This window comes from Xenopus laevis, chromosome 6L (genome assembly GCF_017654675.1).
Source record: "Xenopus laevis strain J_2021 chromosome 6L, Xenopus_laevis_v10.1, whole genome shotgun sequence".
Lineage (NCBI taxonomy): Eukaryota > Metazoa > Chordata > Amphibia > Anura > Pipidae > Xenopus > Xenopus laevis.
This window is the reverse complement of record NC_054381.1, coordinates 110,671,649-110,694,839: the sequence shown is the minus strand read 5'-3', so window position 1 is coordinate 110,694,839 and position 23,191 is coordinate 110,671,649. Positions and strand designations below refer to the sequence as shown.

The 23,191-nt window shown below is 37.3% G+C and overlaps 1 protein-coding gene across 7 annotated transcripts in view; it reads right to left on the bottom strand.

Moving 5' to 3' along the window:
- Positions 1–23,191, bottom strand: part of LOC108719190 (piezo-type mechanosensitive ion channel component 2) — a 225,938-nt gene that overhangs the window by 78,023 nt on the left and 124,724 nt on the right. For all 7 annotated transcript variants that reach the window (XM_018267875.2, XM_041566359.1, XM_018267876.2 and 4 more), the window contains exons 5-9: positions 16,087–16,249; positions 5,778–5,988; positions 5,430–5,643; positions 2,722–2,884; positions 1,893–2,009 (exon numbers count right to left, since the gene is read on the bottom strand). In XM_018267875.2, the coding sequence (XP_018123364.1) occupies positions 1,893–2,009; positions 2,722–2,884; positions 5,430–5,643; positions 5,778–5,988; positions 16,087–16,249 (868 nt within the window). The remainder of the gene's footprint in view (positions 1–1,892; positions 2,010–2,721; positions 2,885–5,429; positions 5,644–5,777; positions 5,989–16,086; positions 16,250–23,191) is intronic.

The window sequence follows — 23,191 nt, the reverse complement described above, 5'->3', positions numbered from 1 at the left end:
GAAGCCCTGCAGCGTTTTTTCACTCTGCCTGTGTGTGCTGAAGAGATAGTGTAGGGAGAGAGCTGCTGCCTGTTAGTGATTTCAGGGACAGTTGAAAGTTTGCTGGCTAGTAATCGTTTTGATACTGCTCTGTTATTGGAGGGACAGAAGTCTGCAGGGGTTTGAGGGACATTTTAGCTTAGGTAGCTTTGCTGGCTAGTAATCTACCTTCTACTGCAGTGCTCTGTATGTAGCTGCAGTGGGCAGCTGTCCTGCTTCTGATCTCATCTGCTGACTGCTGCAATAACAGTAGTCCTTGTAAGGACTGCTTTTATTTATTTTTTTGTTGTTTTACTACTACTACTACTACTACTACTACTATAAGAGCCCAGTGCTATTAGTCTAGCAGTGTTGGGGAGTGGGACTGGTGTGCTAATCTGCTGCTCCTAGTAGTTCAGCAGCACCAACTTTAATTTTTTTTTTTAATATTCATTTTTTTTTATTTTACTTTTTTTTATTTTACTACCGCTGTAGTAGTGTATAAGTTGACCTTTTAGGCATTATTTGCCCTGTAGGCATTATTTGCACACTGTTTTCTTCAACCCGCCATCGAGCTGTGTGACCTTGTTCACATTCTGTCTAAATATCCATAATATTACCGTCTCCAGAAAAAACACCGGAGTCACTTTTTTCAAGCAGCCATAATATATTTTACGTAATCCGTATCCACCGCTGTAGTAGTGTATACGTTGGCCTTGTAGGCATTATTTGCACACTGTTTTCTTCAACCCGCCATCGAGCTGTGTGACCTTGTTCCCATTCTGTCTAAATATCCATAATATTACCGTCTCCAGAAAAAACACCGGAGTCACTTTTTTTGGCAAAAAATGACTATTTTCAGCATTTATGTGGCATATTTTTTCTGGCAACTGTGCTTCAGTGGCTGCAACCAAAAAAACTGGGCAAACAATGTCTACAAGGTCAACGTATGGCGAAAAATTACTATTTTCAGCATTTATATGGCATATTTTTTCTGGCAACTGTGCTTCAGTGGCTGCGTCCAAAAAAACTGGGCAAACAATGTCTACAAGGTCAACGTATGGCGAAAAATGACTATTTTCAGCATTTATATGGCATATTTTTTCTGGCAACTGTGCTTCAGTGGCTGCGTCCAAAAAAACTGGGCAAACAATGCCTACAAGGTCAACGTATGGCAGTTGTTTAAAGAGAACAGTAGATTACTAGCCAGCAAAGCTACCTAAGCTAAAATGTCCCTCAAATCCCTGCAGACTTCTGTCCCTCCAATACAGAGCAGTATCAAGCAGATTACTAGCCAGCAAACTTACTATCATCTGTCCCTGAAATCACTAACAGCTCTCCCCCTACACTATCTCTTCCAAGCACACACAGGCAGATTTTTCAGATACATTTTTGCCCTTGATCCCCCTCTGGCATGCCACTGTCCAGGTCGTTGCACCCTTTAAACAACTTTAAAATCATTTTTCTGGCCAGAAATGTCTTTTCTAGATGTTAAAGTTCGCCTTCCCATTGAAGTCTATGGGGTTCGCGAACCGCTCGCATTTTTGCGCAAGTTCGCGAATATGTTCGCGAACTTTTTTTCCGACGTTCGCTACATCCCTATTCTTAACCTGTCAATTAGAGTTTCTAATGCTAACGGACTACTGTTGCACAAATATGGCAGCCCCCTCATAGAGGAACATGGTAGTAAGAAATGTTATGTAGAAGCATTAGGCAAATACTTTTATGGCAAAATTATAAATAGCATTCAAAAACAATGTTATGATAGATGATAAAAAAGGTTATTTTCTGATGTCTGAAATCTCTTTAAGTCGAAATATAAATCCTAATTACAAATGCTCAGTGTTAGTTTATTTCAGCCATCAAATTCTTACTTGTCTTTCATCTGTTGTGTAGTGGCTAGAGTACCACAAACTACGTCTTCTTTCTGCTGTAAGAGGTGCTGGGCTACAGTCTTCTTCTTTCTCTTCCTCTCCATCCATTACTACATTCTACAGAGAAAAATACATTATGTAGGCCTTGCATGGGCTGTGGTAATTACTAGTATAAAATAAAGTTGCATTAAAAACAGTGGTATAATTTTACAGGAAAATTCATGTTTTTCTTTGCCTTCCCCATCAACCAAATCAGAAGGGAGCCATTTCCAGCCCTCCCCATGTCTGTCTTAGAAGCTGTCTGGAAACCACTTTTGGAAGAAATTGGCAAAAGTTTGTATGTTCTCTCTGTGTCTATTTGGGTTTCCTCCCACACTCCAAAAAAATACAGGCAAGTTAACTGACTCCTGTTAAAGTTGGTATTACTGTGTATGTATGTAAATATGCGGGACCTTAGATTGTAAGCTCCACTTGGGCAGGGAGTGATGTGAATGATGTGTACTCTCTGGCGCTATATAAGCACCATGAAATAAAATAACACAATAATAACAATCATCTATGCAGAACAGTTGTAGCATAACAGGACAATATAGGCAATGTACATACTACTACTACAACGTAATTTTGTCTTCCCATTAATTCCAATGCCGAAATGTTACCATTTTGTGAAATTAGATTTAACAAGGGCTAGCCATTTTATCATCTCTAAAGATCAAATAATAAATATTAATATTTTAGTGATTTTCTTTTATGCATTTTCTCAGAGTAATAGCTTCGATCCAACTTAAGAATCAATACAAGTAAATCATTAACAAAGCTATACACTTACAATAGGTTCCTGTAGCCAAAGGCGTATGAGAGTTGCCAGTGTGTAATACAACACCAACAGCATAACAGGATTGGTATACTGGTTCCACGGTAGACTGTGGTTTGCTAAAAATTTCCAAGTGTTACAGCAGTCGGTTTCAACTAATGAAGTAACGCCAAACAACCTGTTGGACAAAAAAAAGCCCATTAGCCCCTCTTTATTATATGCATGAAAATAATTAGATGAAGAGGAAATGCATGATTCTAGTCTAACTATTAAAAAAGAATGTTTACATAAATTACTACATAAAATCATACTGCACAGACATGAATATAGTGTTTGCCCCAGACCTGTAACCTAGGGATTCTAAACCTATGGATTGGGATCCCAAAATGACTCAATGCTTTGGGGTACATTTCCAGGATCCCTTTACCACAGTGAAATTCCTACTTGCAAAAGAAAATAAATAAAATTTGGTGTCTTTTTCTAGACAAATACTTTGGTCACCAAGCTGATACCTGAGACCAGTTGCTCTTTTGGGGGTTTGATAACTAAATACCTGATTTCATTTTTAAGTGGAGGAAAGGTGCACCATACCGCATTTCTATGTCACCAATGCTGTGGTATCTAGTACACAGTACTGTTGCGTATGACTGTGACATTTACAATTAGGCATAACAATCTATACTGTGTACCGGAAAGTTGCAACAGTCAGCAATGACAGGTTATGTGCAATGAGGGGTGAAAATGTTGATTGCTCCTTCCTAGGGCATCATTCTACCAGTGCAAGGGGTGTTCCAGGGGCTGATGAAAAGTATAAATGAGGCTGTGCACCTGTGTTCTTTTGTCCACTGAGCACTACACTCTGTACCTTGGATTATTTGTCTGGTGCACACTTTCACTCTATTGTTCACTGTATATGCTCAGTGAGCCAAAAGTGGAATGGTAATGCCTTCCTTATACTGTACATTGCGAATAACAACTCTCCATGAAGTAATTTAATGTGGAACTTAATAAGTATGGAACTTGTGTATAGTTTTGTTACACTACATGGGACGGGACCTGAGTTAATATTCAGTATGCAATGGTCTACAGAACCACTTCAGAACTTGGATAATTAAGAAAGGTCCCCAAAATGCCTTAAGTATATACTAAGGATACACCAAATACACTTTTTTGGATTAAACCGAACCCCTGAATCCTTGGTGAAATATTGCCGGAATACCTAATCGAGTTAGAATCCTAATATGCAAATCAGGCAATGTGTGGCGTTTATACAAAAGGCCTGTAACGTCACTGTGCTCAAGACATATTGTGCATACTTCCTGTCAGCTTAAAAATGAAAGTTACTGTTGTATAATGCCTGCATGACTCTGCTAATAAAGCACTGTTATACTCTACTCATCCTCGGCTACCCAAAACATAACACAATGGAAAAAGAGAACCACATGCTGCACGCGCAGTTTAACATTTTTTACTTCCTTGTTCTGTGATGAAAAGTCACGTTATTTTTGGTTCAGCCAGGCACGAGGATTCAGCCGAATGCAGATTCAGCTGAAAAAGGCCAAATAGCAAACCAAATCCTGGATTTGGTGCATCCTTATATAAATCAGGAGTATCCAGCCTGCACACTTTAAGTTGCTGAGCACACTAATTAACAATAACTTCATCCTTGTCAGGCAGGGCCCAGGTCCTGAAATCAGGAGAGCACAATGTTACACACAGAAGCTTCTGTTCAGGATGAGTCACAATATACTGGTGACCTATGAAAAAAACTGTCAGTGCTTCTGAGAGAATGACTAATAATTCTGGCTAATATTTACTAAAAGTTTTGAACCTAATCCAAACATTAGATTATGACTTGATTCACTTCACAAATTTAAAAAAAAACCCTCAGATTAAAGATTTGGTTGGGTCATATACTGTGTGCGTGTGAATCTCCTGTTTATTCCCCTTTTACTTAACCACAAATCCTGTGTGGGAAATCTCTTATTCATGCTCAATAAGATGAATATTTTTACAGGATTTTTTTTAATTCCACTTTACTTTTATTAATATTGAATGCAAAAGTTGAAGCACTATATGTCCAAGCAAATAACTAGTAAGTATGAAATAAGGAATGTTTTGTCTGCTAAGGCACTATCAATTTAATCTCTTACAATTGTAATCATACCTGAACTCAAGAGCAGGTGTATCCATGTAGTGGTCAGTGATCAAAATGCATTTGAGAAATGTGTAAACCTGTCAGGAATCATCAATTGCCCCATATAGTCTTTACTGAAGAGGGGTTTCAAGTCAGCCCAATTGATATCATGGAAAGTCCCAACCAGATTGTTCTGGTTTTTGAGGCAGTTTGTAGAAGTAGAGATGGTAAATAGTTTGACCTTCTGTATGGCAACCCAACCCCCAGTAAAAATGCACCAACAAAACCATAGAAATTACTAGATACAATGAAAGCTGTTGCCAAAAAGTAAAACTATGCAAAAAACTTTGGATTTGATTTGTAAGAGACATTTTCATATTGCAATTTGTTTTCTATGTTTAATAAAACTTAATTTGTATCATACATTGTGCCAAATTCAATATGAAAAGCTTATCCTAGCTTTTGGGTGTGCCATGGGTATTTTTCATCCATGCACCTCACTAATATGTTTTTTGTAATCTCCTTTAAATTGTATATTAATTCTACCACCCATCCTATCAATCTATAATACATTTAAGTCACTTACCTGGCATAGTAATCATTTGGTGGAATAATCTCTTGAAAAAACTGTAACTGGTACAGATAAAGTCCAATTAAGTGCCCTGCACTAAATATAGCCATTAATACACATAGACAGCTGAATATCAGCGGATCAAATACTCGGCAACAGGACCACCATGTGCATAGCCCCAAAAATACAAAGAAATACACAGCTGAGGTCAAAGACGGCAACATCATGCCTGCAAAAAACAACAAGGGAAACATTCAATAAAATTTCATTAGCAAAGCAAGACACCCAAAAAAAAAACTTACAAAAATTATTAACTAAGAAGGTTTTGAGAGTAAAGTTTAAGTAGTTATATGCAGTACAAACCTGTTAAACCAAGTAAAATTGTAATAACTACTTTCCCAGCGGTGGTTATAATGTTGCCAATAAATTCTTTAAGTACTGATGCAAATGAAGCAATTCTACGAAGAATTTTTAATTTTGTGCTTTCTTCAGCTGCCTCAATTCCATCATCTTCTCCATCAAAGTCTTCCTCATACATTAACGCATCATCAAGGTCCACCTTTCCTACTTCTACCTGAATTGAAACAGATAAAATATGAATTGAAATTGCTTTTCTAAAATTACAGGTTCCTGCATTTCTAAAGAAAGAGAAGCTAAAATAATCAGCACATTAAACAAGTGATGAAGATTGCCTTAAGAGAATGACTTTTAATTTGAATGCACACAAAACCAACACTAGTTCCTGTTACTTAAACAGCCACTAGTGGGAATTCACATGGAGTACATTGAAACTGGAGAACATATTTTGAAGTTAAATTGCTGTCAAGAGAACAGCAAATTCAATCCATTTCGTGAATACTTGTGCTCAGATAAACTTTGGTTACTCCACGTTGGGCTGATATCACCTCCTCCCTTTCCCTGCTATCATCAGAACAATGGACCCTCCCAGGGGTGTCTAACATATTGGCACGTTGCAGTCAATATAGCTTTCCTTATCCTTTAATATCAAGTTTATTTTAACACCACTTTTGAGAAATCTGCTGAACTGTGCTTATTAATGACTTGAGGCACTTTATACTTTCTTGCAATACTTTTAAAACACTTATAGGTAAATGGAAGATACAGTACTTGGGTTTAGTAAGATGTATATTTGATAAGACCACGATTACCAGTGTCTGACTGTAATGTTAATTAGATGAATGTATAATCATTTCCCTTTAAGTGAATGTGTAGAATGCATCCTAAGAGTAAAGGACAATGGTTACTGGATGCTCTTTTAAGTTTAGGACTACACATTAATATATGTCTATTTGGAACCTAGGATACTTGAAGCACAGCACCAGTCAGTATTATGAATAAAAAGCCTTTATTAGATATATATGGCAACTATCTGGATACATTTGGAAGCTAGTGAAGATTTTTTACAGCAGCAAATAGCCAGGTTTATCCATTACCCATCCAAGGACAAAAAACATTGTAGAAAAACTTCCAATTGCAGTACTGATGTAAGAACATTTTATTTTAACTCTATAAATAATGTTTAGTTAAATGGCTAGTAACATAATAATAATTATTATTATTATTTTCACTTTGCATTTTATTTATTTTCTATACTGTATATCAGTGATCCCCAACCAGTAGCTTGTGAGCAACATGTTGCTCTCCAACCCCTTGGATGTTGCTCTGAGGGGCAGATGTATGAAGGGTCGAATATCGAGGGTTAATTTACCCTCGATATTCGACTAGGAACTAAAATCGTTCGACTTCGAATATCGAAGTCGAACGATTTAGCGCAAATCCTGCGATCGTACGATCGAAGGATTATTCGTTCGATCGAACGATTAAATCCTTCGAATCGAACGATTCGAAGGATTTTAATACAACGATCGTAGGAATATCCTTCGATCAAAAAATCTCAGGCAAGCCTATGGGGACCTTCCCCATAGGCTAACCTTGACTTCGGTAGCTTTTAGCTGCCGAAGTAGGGGGTCGAAGTTTTTCTTAAAGAGACAGTACTTCGACTATCGAATGGTCGAATAGTCGAACGATTTTTACTTCGAATCGTTCGATTCGAAGTCGAAGTAGTAGTCGAAGGTCGAAGTAGCCCATTCGATGGTCGAAGTAGCCCAAAAAACACTTCGAAATTCGAAGTTTTTTTAATTCGAATCCTTCACTCGAGCTTTGTAAATGTGCCCCCTAGTGTCTTCAAAACAGGTGCTTATTTTCGAATTCCAGGCTTGGAAGTGAGTTTTAATTGCATAAAACTAAGTAAGGTGCCAAGCAGAGCCTCCTGTAGGCTGCCAGTCCATATAGGAGCTACCAAATAGGCAATCACTTTATTGGGCACCCAAGGGACTTTTTCGTTCTTGTGTTGCTTCACAACTCTTTTTACATTTGAATGTGGCTCACGGATAAAAAAAAAAAGTTTGGGGACCCGTGCTGTATATGTTCAAATGTTTTTTTTAAAACAAAAATCCTGTTTTTTAATAAAAAGTCAAAGCTGGCCCCTAGGGTAATGGCACACTGGGTGTTTTCTGAGTTTGGATGCAATCATTTCCTGTGTCTTCATGTAGTGCAAAAAGATGTAACATTTTGGGGGCATGCCCCTTCATCAAACATGCTAACTAGTGAGGTACTTACAAGGCAGCACAGTTCCTATGTACTGTAAATATGTTTTTATGATATCCAACTAATTGAAAAATCTCACTGTGTTACCCTATGAGTGCTTCACTGGTTAGCATGTCTGACAATGGGGCATTTCCTGAAACATTACCATTTTTGCATTAAATAAACATTCAGGGCATTTGCAGTGCTTGCAGTCGTCATCTTGTGCTGGTATTTTTTGTCATTTGAAGCCATTGGAATGCGGGGTGCCAATCCCTCATTATATACTGAGAAAGGTCAGGGTGAGTCAAATCGATTCCGGTGTGTCAAAAACATAACATCAATAAACTGTTCTCTATCCCATCAGTTTTCCATAAGACACTGGACACAGACCAGAGCCCTGTATTTTAGAATGATTGTGAAAGTTACATAATCTTGGCCCATTAAGCAAAAAAGTGACACAAGACAGCTCCCCTAATAATTATATAGGGATCAAGGAGTATAAGTAGAGGTATTCTTAGGTAGCCACAAATAGAGCTAGACATTTAGCTGCCCAAAACATCAGTATTAGTCAAATGGGCAAATGGCTGGCTATTGGCCCTATCCATTTGGCAGATAGTTACCTATCATATTGTGTTGGACATCAGTGACCATTAGAAGACAGGAGTGTGCAAATTCATACAGCTTCCCAGGCTTTTGAACCACTCTTTGACTCAATAAGTCACATGGGAATTGACTCAGCATTGGCTAATTTAAAGGAATTTTAAGTTCTCTCACTGAGCAGCCATTAGAGCAAATGTCACTGCTGTCCCACTCTTTCCAGCAAAAACATTCTATTTTGTTACGGATGATGAATAGAGCCAGGGTCAAGGCAATTCAATCCAAAATAGTCATAGAAAGGCAAGGTTGAAAATACAATGAATTGTATTTGGCAGAGGCAGACAAATTCATATGGTCAAACAGCCATACATGCAAATTGTTACACACACATGGTTTCTATAAAATGCATGGAAAATCATGCAGGCACAGTGAAGGAATATTACAAATGAGATTTCGCTCATCACCGCAGAGAAAAAGGAAACATATACTTTGGTTATCTTTTCTGTAAACACAGCTTAATGCGACAATGACACGTCTTTACATCTATAGTGTTCTATGAGCATGTTTACTATATCTAGACTGTAACCTTGTATGGGGTTCATATTTTGTAATCACAGAAAAATATATAACTAGTCTATTTAAACACATTTTCCAAATTCTGTCATTTTTAAGTGTTTGTTAACCACAGAAAATATATCAGTGCCATTTTTAAATATGAACCATATTTTTATGGAAAAAACAAGATTGTTAAGAAATATTTTTACAATCTTTTGTGATCGTAGAGAAAAATGAGAAATTACTAGAAATGTGTAGGCATAATTCATTATGCGAGCCCTTCAGTGAGTACAAGATGGGAGCATAATTCTTCCAGAGAATTAATAGGAATAGCCTATAATTTTTTTTACTGAACATGGGCACTGAAATAGGAGGAGGAACAAGAATCAAATCTAAAAGCAAATTAGCAGTTTACAAGCAATCTTTTTCTAGACTTTTAATGATACATTAATCCCCAATTTCTTCTTCATATACTATTTAAAGTGTGATATAGGAAGCTACACTCACAAGATTTACAAAAGTAATCCAGATTTTATTTTTATTTTGGCTACATGTACACATTTTTCTAACTATGGAATAGTAAAGTAGACTTTTCACATATCCACTTTTGAAGCAACTGCAAAGATGAAAAATGTAATTGAATTTTGACCCAGTTCTGTAAATGTCTGGGCCAATCTTTTGTGGACTTGTGCATTTGCAGTACAGGTATGGTACCTGTTATCCAGAATGCTTGGGACATGGTCTTTTCTGGATAATTGATCCTTACGGAATTTGGATCTTCATACAGAATGCTTGGGACCTGGTCTTTTCTGGATAATTGATACTTACGGAATTTGGATCTTCATACTTTAAGCCTACTATAAAATCATATAAACATTAATTAAATAAACTCAACAGGGTGGTTTTGCTTCCAATAAGGATTAATTATATCTTGGTGTGGATTAAATAGAAGCTACTGTTTTATTATTACAGAGAAAAAGGAAATAATTTTTAAAATATTTGGATTATTTGGATAAAATGTAGTCTATGGGAGATGGCCATTCCGTAACTTGGAGCTTTCTGGATAACGGCTTTCCAGATAATGGATCCCATACCTGTACTATACACTGAATCATTGTTGTTTGGGCCATTATGTCAGTGATTTGCACTAAATACAACTTTAGAGTTAAATATATATATATATATATATATATATATATATATATATATATATATATATATATATATATATATTTAGATAGATATATATATATATATATATTTAGATAGATATATATATATATATATATTTAGATAGAGATATATAGATATATTTAGATAGAGATATATAGAGATATATATATATATATATATATATTTAGATCAGGCGGCACTCCCAGCTCCTCTGGAAGTTCCTAACACAGCCAGGTCTCCTACCTGCTGTGCCCTGTTGAGAGACACACTCTCCTATTCCAATTAACTTTAAATAGTCTTTCCACAGGACAGCTTTCCTGTGGAAGGTGAACTCCAATCTCTGGACTGGCTCTATGGAATGGAGTCCCTGACTAATAAAGTCTTTAAACAGAGCGCTGGTTCTCTGTTTCATAACTCCCTTCCTGGAACCTCTCACAGTCCCTGGGGCGAAATTAAAGGCTAGAGTGACCTTTTTCCTCCTTTTCCTAGTCACTCTACCACAATATATATATATATATATATATACTCTTTATGAATAAGACTATAAGAGCAGGTTTAGCTGCATATGAGACATTTAAGTTATCAGTTGGGGCAACATTCTCCCAAATATTATGGCTTTTCTTGAATGTATTCAGCTATTTCTCAATAATGACATTTTTCTGTTTTAGTGTTTATATCTATCTGATAAGATCACTAAAAGTCGAATGTTAATTAAATTGCCCAGTGATGACTAATAGCTTTTCTGGCCCTGCTATGATATCAGCAGCTGCTGCACAGACGTTGCTGTGTTCCTGCCTGGGATTTATCGCAGCGCTGACATTTCCATGCAGTATTACACATACTTTTGTTACAGAGTGTTTTAACCAATACTGGCCCTATGAGCTAAAACTAAATGTAACTGTAATATCTTCTTGTCTGACCTTTTTATTTAAAGCTGTGTTTGTGTGGTTCTTTTCCTATTCCTCATAGCTTCTCCAGCTTGTAGGCTTTTTGTTTGACAGTAGTCAATCACATCCCATAACCCTCCTGTTCGGGGAGGGGGTGGTATGATGGCTTGCAAGAGCTATAAATTAAATCTCTCCCCTAAATAAAGATTCTATGCAAACAAGGCTATGTGCAGGCATAGTTATTGCAAGGTACTAAACAAAGTTCAGCAAAAAATGTGTAAAATTATAGTAGCCCTTAAATATATTTTCCATAATGAAAATATTTTTTAATGTAAAAACAACAACCAGTAGTGTATCTGGGTATCACCCCAATGTTCTCTTATGATCTTTATATGTGTAGTTTTTATTACTAAATGACACTGTGTATATTGCAAATAATTAATTCTACCATATATATTTTTTACTTGTGATATTGGTGTGTAGACAAACATCTCAAGTCATTGTGCCTGATCCTGTGCTTTTAGAAAGAGCCAGCTCTTCACAATGAAACTGCTTTCAGATAAGATATTGTTTCTCCTACTCAGTGTAACTTATGCTGGCCATAGATGCAAAGACTCGAATGATCGGACTTCCCCATCTCCCGACCTGCCACTAACCTTTCAGATTAAATAAAGTAGAAAAAAAACAGATCAGCCGATGTTCTGCCCCTGACAGCAATCGTACGAATGTTATGTCCGACAAAAGCTAGTGTCTCCCACTGAAAATCGTCAGATTGGCAATATACGTAGAGATATTATCAGCAGCCAGCAAAAATTTTCTAATCTGCCCGATCGACTGAACGACCAATTTGCATGGCACGACAGATGTCGGGACACTCCACACATGATCCGAAAATCATACGAATTGAGGATCTTTGCGTCTATGACCAGGTGTTTTACTATTGAGTGCTATTCTCATATCTGCCACTAGGGGCATGAGAACATTTTTAGCAATGCAGGTTTAAGCAAGCTGTTATCTTACCTTTGCTTTGTGCTGCTGATGGGCTGCTGGGGAAAGGGGTGATATAACTCCAATTTTTAGTGCAGCAGTAAAGAGTGAATGAAGTTTATCAGAGCACAAGTCACATGGCTGAGGACACCTGCGAAACTAAGAATATGTCTAGCCCCAAGTGAAATTTCAAAATAAAATGTAAAAAAATCAGTTTGCTCTTTCAAAAATGTCTTGCTGCGAGCGTTCTATTATCTGAGGCATTTTGCAAAAAACATGTTTTCTCATGACAGAAGGGCATGCCCCCAAAACATTGCAATATGGCACAATAAATGTACAGGGTTGATCCCCCACTTACACTTACTTCATTGTGCTGGTATAACAGTGAGAGGGCAGGTTAGGGTTGGGTTCAACACAATTATGGCAAAAATATAAAGGGACACTGTATCCTAAAATGTTGAATTCTTCTTTGTATTGTGTAATTCATAATTACATAATTCATAATTAGAAATATGTTATCCCCAAGTGCTAAAGTATTTATCATGGAGCAGCAAAGTGTCTGTATATTAAAAGATAGCTTTTATTAACACCATCTCATTAAAAACATATGCTTTTGCTTTTCGTGTCGTCTCATTACTTTCTCAGAAGCAAGTTTAGAGAAGGCTCTGGAGGCGCAGCTCGTCCTCAGGGCCTCGATCCACACCCTGCCTTGTGCAAATGAGGCTAAAGTTAGGGGCAGGTAGAGGGTGGGTGAGGGGACACCTCCCCCTACCCCTCTGTTAGTGCTGGATCAAAAGGCAGTGCTGCAGGCCTCTGCATTCTAAACAGGGGCACAGAGCACTGTGGCTATTTCCACACAGCCAAATGCCTCCATGAAAATGGCTGAATGTGGACTTTTTTGCACTTTAATGTGAAGCAGCTTTGTATATAGGATGACTGAAATAATGTCTAAACAAATTCTTGTTTTTTTCCATTTTCAGTGTTTCACATCCTTTTTAATGCTCCCTAGAGAGTTATGTTGTTCAGTTAAAACAGTGCCACTACATAGTGACAGATCATTCCTTGGGCCTTAGAAACAGGGAATAAAGCTTAACACATTATATATATATATATATATATATATATATATATATATATATATATATATATATATATATATATATATATATATTGTGACAAGCTGGCGGCTTGAACACGTAACTTTTAGGGGGGATTAGTCAATGGTGAGCAGGCAGCATAGGAGAAAGGAGCATGAAGACAGGGACACACAGCTTCTTCAAGGAAAATACAGGTTTATTTTCCCACTTTTCAAAGACAGTCAATAATCCACATACACAGGGGTGACCATTTTATCATTCAAACAAATAATAAAATAAAAACCTAGCCCATTGGGCACTACCTTCATACCTTGAAGCAGTCCCTGACTAGGCTGGGCCCCTTGTGGACTACCAGCAAACAAAACAATTGTTGTGGCTCACCCCTGTACTCACAGTCTTGGAGTGAACCTTTTAGCCTCCTGGCTTTTCTCCAATGTCCCACACAGACAACAACTCTGGCTCTTAGTCACAGCCACGGGCTCCCTCTGCTTCTGGCAGGATCAGGCGGCACTCCCAGCTCCTCTGGAAGTTCCTAACACAGCCAGGTCTCCTACCTGCTGTGCCCTGTTGAGAGACACACTCTCCTATTCCAATTAACTTTAAATAGTCTTTCCACAGGACAGCTTTCCTGTGGAAGGTGAACTCCAATCTCTGGACTGGCTCTATGGAATGGAGTCCCTGACTACTAAAGTCTTTAAACAGAGCGCTGATTCTCTGTTTCATAACTCCCTTCCTGGAACCTCTCACAGTCCCTGGGGCGAAATTAAAGGCTAGAGTGACCTTTTTCCTCCTTTTCCTAGTCACTCTACCACAATATATATATATATATATGCACATACAGCTGGAAATGCTTATTCTAGTACAGTATTTATGTCACAAGATTTTATTTAAAGGTTGTTGATGTGTGTACACCATTGGAGTAATCTGGTAAAAAGGCAACTAACATTATTTCCAGTAATTTTTAATTTTTGCATAAGCTACATAAATACATTTTGGGGCACATTTACTAAGCTCGAGTGAAGGATTAGAATGAAAAATACTTTGAATTTCGACGTTTTTTTTGCCTAATTCGACCATCGAATTGGCTACTTTGACCTTCGACTACGACTTAGAATTGAATGATTCGAACTAAAAATCCTTCGACTATTCGACCATTCGATCTCACTGTTTATCATATGAAAACTCTTTTGAAGCCTATGGGGAAAACGGAAACTGAACTGATTCAAATTGAATCTCGCTCATACATTTTTCACGTGATAAACCATACCATTGTCTTATGCAATTGAATTTGTCCCAGTGTTATTATTGCGGGGTCCCTACATGCCACATACATTGGCATTCATATTTAGGATGTCAAAGGACATGTGGGAGATAAGATGATGAAAACTGGAAGATTTGAGGTGATTTTCAAAAATGTAATAACTTCTGCAAAGCATTGCATAGAAGGGTACATTAAGCTATTTTTAATTCATAAGATTGTGTACTTTCCAAAAATATCACTGTTTTTTGGGGGGTGAACTCACTACAAGTTTTACATTATTTCCATTGCAATCTAAACTATGCTGATTTCTAGAGTGGGGCAGTAGTGTTTCTATGGGGTTTTGATCTATAGAAGTCAGGAATCTTCATAAAACTGTTATATAATATTTGGTCAAGAGACATGCAGCTTTCCAAATCAGTTTTCGTACATTTTTAAAAATATTTACACCCATATGTAATAAAAGATACTAAAGGGCCTATTTATTAACGTTAGTATATTTTTTCATGAATCAAACTTATCAGTGCTAAAAAATCTTGCATGTGAAGAATGATTTTAAAACACAATTTTTATTCATATTTTAAAGGGCAAAAATTAAGGGTAAACTTCTAATGTAAAAGTGGCTGAGGCCATGAAGAAGTCAATGGGAGCTGTCATTAGCAAACTGTAAAATATTTACTTACTGCGAGGTTTTAGAGTTTTCTGGCGTTTTTTCACTTGTAAGCACACAAAAGATTTGGCATATAAAAGGATTTTGAGGTTTTTGCATCCTCCATTCGGATTTGGCATTTTTATATATTTGTGCTTTTTATATTGGGATCTTCTGACTTTGGTCGCGGTTTAAAATTAGAATTTTCATAAATAGGCCCCTATGATTAATCAGGTACAATCAGGGCCGGGCCCGTCTGCAACTTGCTCCAAAAAAATTAGAATTTTGATAAATATGCCCCTAAGATTACTCACCTGCAACTTGCTCCACACCCGCCCCCCTAGCGTGAGTGCATGAATGAGCGATCGCACATTTGTGCATAAGTGATTACAGCAGGATTTGGGGGTGGAGAGGTAAGGGAGCAGGAGCATCTGGAGCAGTGAGCAGCCAGTACTGTAGGGATTCGAGGGCTTGGAATAGGGGAATGCAAGCAAGAGATACCTGCCCAGTGCAAAACTAGCCATAGTCACGTGTCTCTTCTGCCTACCCCTAGTTCCGGCCCTGGGTACAGTACACTCATAGCAACCAATAAGATGCTTGCTTTTAAACAGCTATTGGTGATCAGACCAGTAGCAAACATTGCACATTATATTACATTTTCCTTTAATAGTCCTATATGTTGTTCAAGCTGAAGCATTAGAGAACAATTCAGTCTGCATGCTAACGAATGCTATGGTTTCCATGGCAACTGCAACCCTGCCAACTGTATCCATGACCACAATCACAGTTTGCAGGGCATCTTTTAAGATGGGATGGTTTCCATAGCCAAATAAAAGATGGTTAATTAAGAAAGCATACATACCATTTCTTCATTTTCAAACTGAGGATTGTATTGTGCATCCTCTTCAGTAACTGTTTTTTGAACAAGTTTTCTGCAAACCAACAAGGTAGCCAAACTTGCAATAAACATTCCGATATCTGGTGCAAACACCCGAATTCCATTACCAGCATCTGCTCCTTTTACACTGTAAATGTAGAAAAAGATATTATTAGGAATCACATGCAACAAGTCTGTTTAAATGGGTAGTTCACATTAACTTTTAGTGTGGTATAGAATGTCTATTCTTAGAAACTTTTTTTTTTTTTTTTTACAGTTAATTCATTGATTTCCTTTGTTTGCCTCTTTTCAGATTTCAGAAGGGGGGAACAGCCAAAAATATATAGCTTTTTTCTTTGTGTTACCTATTTTTCTATTTAGGCCTTTTACTATTGATCTTCTGCCTGGGGACTACAGTAAACTGGAGCCTAGCAATCAGATACCAGCTAAATTTCCAAACTGGAGAGCTGCTGAACAAAAAGCTAAATAATTAAAACACACGTACACACAAAAATCAAGAGCAATTGCAAATCGTCTGAAATCACTGTCTGATTCTACAAAAAGTTAATTCAAATATAAGCTACCCCTAATAATTATTTAAGATACATAATGCTGCCTCCAAAATGCTTGCATTTCTTCTGGCTTTGTTTTTACAGAAAATCCAAAAAATCTTTTTTTTTACTCCAATAATACATGCCTGTATTTGAATATAGATTATTAAAAGTTTGATACACAATACACATAAATAAAAGAATAAATACATGTACGGTGTAGGTCAAACTAAAGGGCCTATTTATGAAGCCTTGATTTTTTTTTTTCTGATCGAGTTTTTTAAGGGGGGAAACTCAACTTTTCAGAGATTTATTATACCCCAAAGCTGCTAAAAATCCAAATCCGAAAATATACCAGCTAAAACCTGTCGAGGTCATGTAGAAATCAATGGCAGATGTCCCTTTTACAATTTGAAGATGTTACTTGACATTGTGATTTGCGCTGGTTTTTGTATGATAATCCAAAAAATTTGTGGATGGGAGTTAGGTTGAGTTTTAGTAAATACCCCCCTAATTGTTTCATTTTTTATGTCATTGGGTCTTTAACTTGTGCTCTCATTCTTTCTTACTCCTATATTCAATCTATCATCTCTATAATCTTGAATTTACTCTTCTAAATATCTTTCTTCTCATACTCTCATAAAATTATGGCTTAAAACCAGATCCTCATATGCTTCAGAATTCTCCTTCCTCCTGTCAAAGCAAACAGGGTTGCGACCTCTGCCAGAAGCAAAAGCTGGGCCAGTGACATTGAGGGTGCAGCTGTGACATCTGTGGGTGGACTGCTGACATTCGGAGAATGGGAGGTGATGTTGTGAGTGGGGCTATAACAACTGCCCTCAAAACTGGACAGGAGTTTTTGAACCTGACAGCTGGCAAGTTTCAACCCAAAAAAAATACATTTGCTCCTCTGCATAGGTATAAAATAATGAAGGCCTACAGATGCTCAATTTTTAGCATCTTGCCATACTTATACAGTATGAACTTAGTAATCTGCGAGAAGCATCTCTTCCTCTTTTTCTGCACTGTTAAATGAAAAACTGTAAAGACCATATAATGCTTGAACTGTAAAATCAGTTTCAGTCCGCTATATTCCATACTACACTCGAGTATAAGCCGACCCGAGTATAAGCCAAGGTACCTAATTTTACCTATGAAAACTGGGAAAACTTATTGACTCTAGTATGAGCCTAGACACAACTACAGCCCTGTCTCCCAGCAGCGCACATTCTGCCAAAGCGACCCCCCCAGCGATCAACCGGACTTCTTTGCAAAGTTGATGGTGACAGAGAATTGCCAAACGGATTACTGTGTGCATTGTCCCACTGTCCCAATACCATGTGCAGAGGGTACTGTGTGATATTGCCATCACTGTTAATCTTTCATATAACCAACAGAGGGCGCTGTGTGATATTGCCATCACTGTTAATCCTTCATATAACCAACAGAGGGCGCTGTGTGATATTGCCATCACTGTTAATCCTTCATATAACCAACAGAGGGCGCTGTGTGATATTGCAGTCACTGTTATTCTTTGATATAACCAACAGAGGGTGCTGTGTGATATTGCAGTCACTGTTATTCTTTCATATAACCAACAGAGGGTGCTGTGTGATATTGCAGTCACTGTTATTCTTTCATATAACCAACAGAGGGTGCTGTGTGATATTGCAGTCACTGTTATTCTTTCATATAACCAACAGAAGGCACTGTGTGATATTGCAGTCACTGTTATTCTTTAATATAACCAACAGAGGGCGCTGTGTGATATTGCAGTCACTGTTATTCTTTCATATAACCAACAGAGGGCGCACTGTTATTCTTTCATATAACCAACAGAGGGCGCTGTGTGATATTGCAGTCACTGTTAATCTTTCATATAACCAACAGAGGGCGCACTGTTATTCTTTCATATAACCAACAGATGGCGCTGTGTGATATTGCAGTCACTGTTATTCTTTCATATAACCAACACAGGGCGCACTGTTATTCTTTCATATAACCAACAGAGGGCATTGTGGGATATTGCAGTCTCTCCCCAAGTGAACTGTTGGTATAGGAATGATTAAAAGTGACTGCAATCTCAGCTACTCGGGTCGGGTACCGCTGACCCGAGTATAAGCCGAGGTAGACTTTTTCAGCACATTTTGGATGCTGAAAAACTCGGTTTATACTTGAGTATATACTGTATACTATAGCATAGAATAACAGATTTGTTTTTCATAAAACGATTCTGTTTTAAAAGCTTGTTGTTACACTCCATAGAAATAACAACTAAAATAACGAGCGTGATCTTGGTTTATAATAAAAATGTCAGTTGATAATGCAGCACTTTGAGTTAATGAAAATAATCATCATCAGATTCTAGTTTTGGCACTTCCCATGGGAATGTAGACCAGGATATGTGTAGGTGCTTGAGTGATACTGCACATCCTCACTCTCTGATGGGAAAGAGAATAAGGAAATGACATATTTTTCCTGTCAAAACACTGACCAAATGCTGTTTTGGGCACCATTACAATAGATTTCGACTAGCATCATTGTTTGGAATGATTTATCATATCTATTTTAAAAAGCTAGGGACTGTTTCAATGTATGATGAGCTGACTGAGAAGTTTCTAAAATTTCCCCTTAATTTGTCAGGCGCTTAAAAACTCAAAGCTTTGTGTTCTAAAATATAAATGTCTAGCTTGTTATTAATAGACTTAAGTAAATGGTCACATAAAGACAAATAGTGTAATGTAAAAGTTTCTAAGTAGTAATAAAGTCTGTGTGATGGCAATATACATTCCCCATCTATGTGGGGACATTTCCATCACTTATAAGTGGTGGATAATTTCCCCACAGAGTCACAGCAGAGCACTACCTAGAGCAAACATAAATGTTTTGTGCAATCAAAGAGCAAGCAGAGCACTTTAGTTTTAAGGAAATTATTTTTAAATGTTCTCAATGGGATAAGATGACCATTCGGCCCATTACGCGGGGATTGGCCCCGTTCCAGCACTTCAGTCCTCCTGGAGAAAGCACCCCATGGGGCATTCCCCGTCTGGCAAAATAACTTTGAAAATCCCTGTGCAGAAATAAAATCAAGGCCCACAATGCATCTTATTACAGGTAGGGGTGCAGGAGAGTACAAGCAGGCGGCAGTAAATGAAGTAGAAAGACCTGGAAGCAGAAGAAGAATTCTGGGGGTATTTATACATTTAACTGCCACTGTATCATCCTGCTATGAGTTTGGGGTATTTATACATTGAATTGCCACTGTGCCATCCTGCTGTGAGTTCTGGAGGTATTATACATTGAATTGTTCATTTATATATTCATCAAGGGTGTATATGGAAAATGGGGAGTGGTTAGTGGGGGTGCCTCTGAAAGTGTGTTTGGTCTAAAAATGCTGCAGAACGCTCTGCCATTTTCTTTCCTGTCCACGGATTTCACTCTGAAAATTTGGTAATTTTACAATAGGAATAGTTGGGATAAAGGCAGTAACAAAGGGGGGGGGGTTCTACAAGCTCTTTACTCAATCTAGCTTTGTTTCTTCATTACTGAACTGTCTCTTTATATAAAGAACTAAAGCTATCAGCCTATAAATGCAGGCTGCTGGGTTCTTAGATACTTTTGTAATAATCTTTTATCTGACCCTCTACAAGGAGTGACAAAAATCTTAACTCAACGGGCTTGTTTGATTACTGCAGTGCTTCTGGGGGAATGATGGCACATGATTTCTGTTGTTTTAAATCAAACCCTTGGTTTATGATTCCAGGAAAGAAGCATCACAAGAGAAATACGTCAACTATTGTTATGACAAGTTATCACAAAACTTGAGCTATGAAATTCCTACTGCAATCATGGACAGTGACAGACAGCGCCACACAATATTTGTCAAAATCTTGTCACATATAGAGACTAGGGGCCCCGTTTACTAACAATCAAATAATGTTTAGCCATATTTTTAAAAAAAATCCAATATTGTGTAAAAAGCACAAAAACAAAATTTTAAATGATGCAGAAAGAGAAGAAATGTTAAACAGCTGGATTTCAGCATAGACAATTGCATTCATTCATACTTTTTGAAGAAACAGGTAATTATCTGTGCCTCTTTATCAAATTTTGGTTTGGAAGCTGGAGTTCCTCTTTAAAAAAAGCTACAAACAAGCTTCCCTACTTGCTATGAGACAAACTATGCTAACCTGCATACCAACTTGCCACTTGTAGGAAACAATAAACCTGTTTAAGAAAGCTACAGAAGCAGATGCAAAACTCTGCATGTGGCGTTACTATAATGTATGTGTGTAGTACAGCCATGTATAAACTTATGATCAATTAAAATTCATGTTTAACTCATATCAGGCATATATTTTTTATATATAAAAGCAGAGCAGAACCACACAACTCACCTCAGGTACTGGAGCAAGTGAGATTCTGAGTAGGACCAGTTGTAACTATATAACTCTTAGGGGCAGATTTATCAAAGGTCGAGGTGAATTCAAAAAATTTGAATTTCAAGCTACTTTTTGTGTGCTTCGACTAGGGGATAGTCCAAATTCGATTTGAATTTGAAAAACCCCCCGAAAATTCTAATATTGAAATTTGTCATGTACTGTCTCTTTAAAAATTAGACCAACCATTCGCCATCTAAAACCTGGCAAATTGCTGTTATAGCCTATGGGGGACCTCCTAGAACCCACCGACTTTGAAAAAGAAAACTTTTTTTGGGAAAAACTTTGATTCGAATTCGATCGAATGCACTATTACTTCAATTCGTACGATTGAATTCGGGCGAATACGGACCTATTTGATCGAAAACTGACCTATTCGGGCAAAAAAAACTTTGACTTAATTTCGGTTGGTCTTTTTGAATTCGAATTTCGAAGTTTTTCCAATTCGAAATTCCACCCTTGATAAATATGGTTATTTGAATATGTAAAAATGACAAAACTATTATGTTACAGATCTCACAGAGCAAGAAACCTTACATATTTTGTGTTATCAGATATAGATTTTAGTATCATTTGCGGAGGGGAAAACAGAGGAATTCCCATCAGTTCAATATATTTCTCTCTTATTAACACTTAGGGGCAGATTCACTAAGGGTCGAATTTCGAAGTAAAAAATACTTCGAAATTCGACCCTCGAATTGAAATCCTTCGACTTCGAATATCGAAGTCGAAGGATTTAGCGCTAAACGTTCGTTCGTTCGATCGAAGGATTTTAATCCAACGATCGAAGGAAAATCCTTCGATCAAAAAAAGTTTAGCAAGCCTATGGGGACCTTCCCCATAGGCTAACATTGACTTCGGTAGGTTTTATCTGCCGAAGTAGGGGGTCGAAGTTTTTTTTAAAGGGAAAGTACTTCGACTATCGAATGGTCGAATAGTCGAACGATTTTTCGTTCGAAACGTTCGAATCGAAGTCGAAGGTCGTAGTCGAAGGTCGAAGTAGCCCATTCGATGGTCGAAGTACCGAAAAAATACTTCGAAATTCGAAGTATTTTTCATTCGAATCCTTCACTCGAGCTTAGTGAATCGGCCCCTAAGAGTTAAAAATATGTTTTTCAACATTTCTGAAAACATCACATATAGCAGAATTTGTTAAAGCTCTTTTCTAAAGGTATTTGGTTCTGTTCAGTTTGCAATGCTTATTTGTAACACATTACCAATTCAGAAAGTGCCTGTAAAAGAACAAGCAATAAATTGACGATGCTTCTTGCATAAAGTTTAACACAGTGCTTTTATATGGGCATATTCATTTGGTAAAATCATTTTCATGAATAGGAACTGAATGTTACCTCTTTTTTTTAGTAATGATAATCCCTTAATCTCTGGTACTGGGCTAATAACAACATGTCAATATTCAATACATGGTATGGTGTGTCTCTCTTAATGATGAATAAAAAATCCTACTCCTCCAACTATCAGATAGTTTCAACTAATTTCAATATATATGTTCCCATCAGGTACAGCATAACAATGTCAAAAGCAAAGCTTGCTATACAGAACGTTTTGGTTGGTTTTGGTTGGACCTTATTCCTCACATTTCTCATTTTCTATTGTGCTATTGTTCCTTACTTTGTGTAACACTCCTCCTTTGTGCTTTCATGCCTTTTTTATGTTTTTAGTGTATATGCTATAAATTACTAATTGTCCTAAAAAATGCTACATATAAAATATTGATACAAATGAATTGTGTTTAAAGGTGTGGTTCACTTTCGAACAACAAGTTGTTTTCCAATAGATCACCAGAAATAACGACTTTTTCCATTTACTTTCTATTTTCTATGTGTCACCGTTTTTCTAATTTTGAAGTGTAAAGGGTAATTTTCCCCTTCTGAAGCAACCCTGGCAAAACTGAAAAAAATTGTTTGGAAGGTGAACAACCCCTTTAAAGTCCAACCTTCTTATCCAATTATTCAATATTAAAGCGATACCGGCACGTCCCTATAAAAACCATAGGAACGTGTCAGTATCAAGTATGTGCTGCACCCACAATAGTTCCCCTCAAAGCCGCCCCCAGCCCCGCGAACCTGCATGAACCTGACC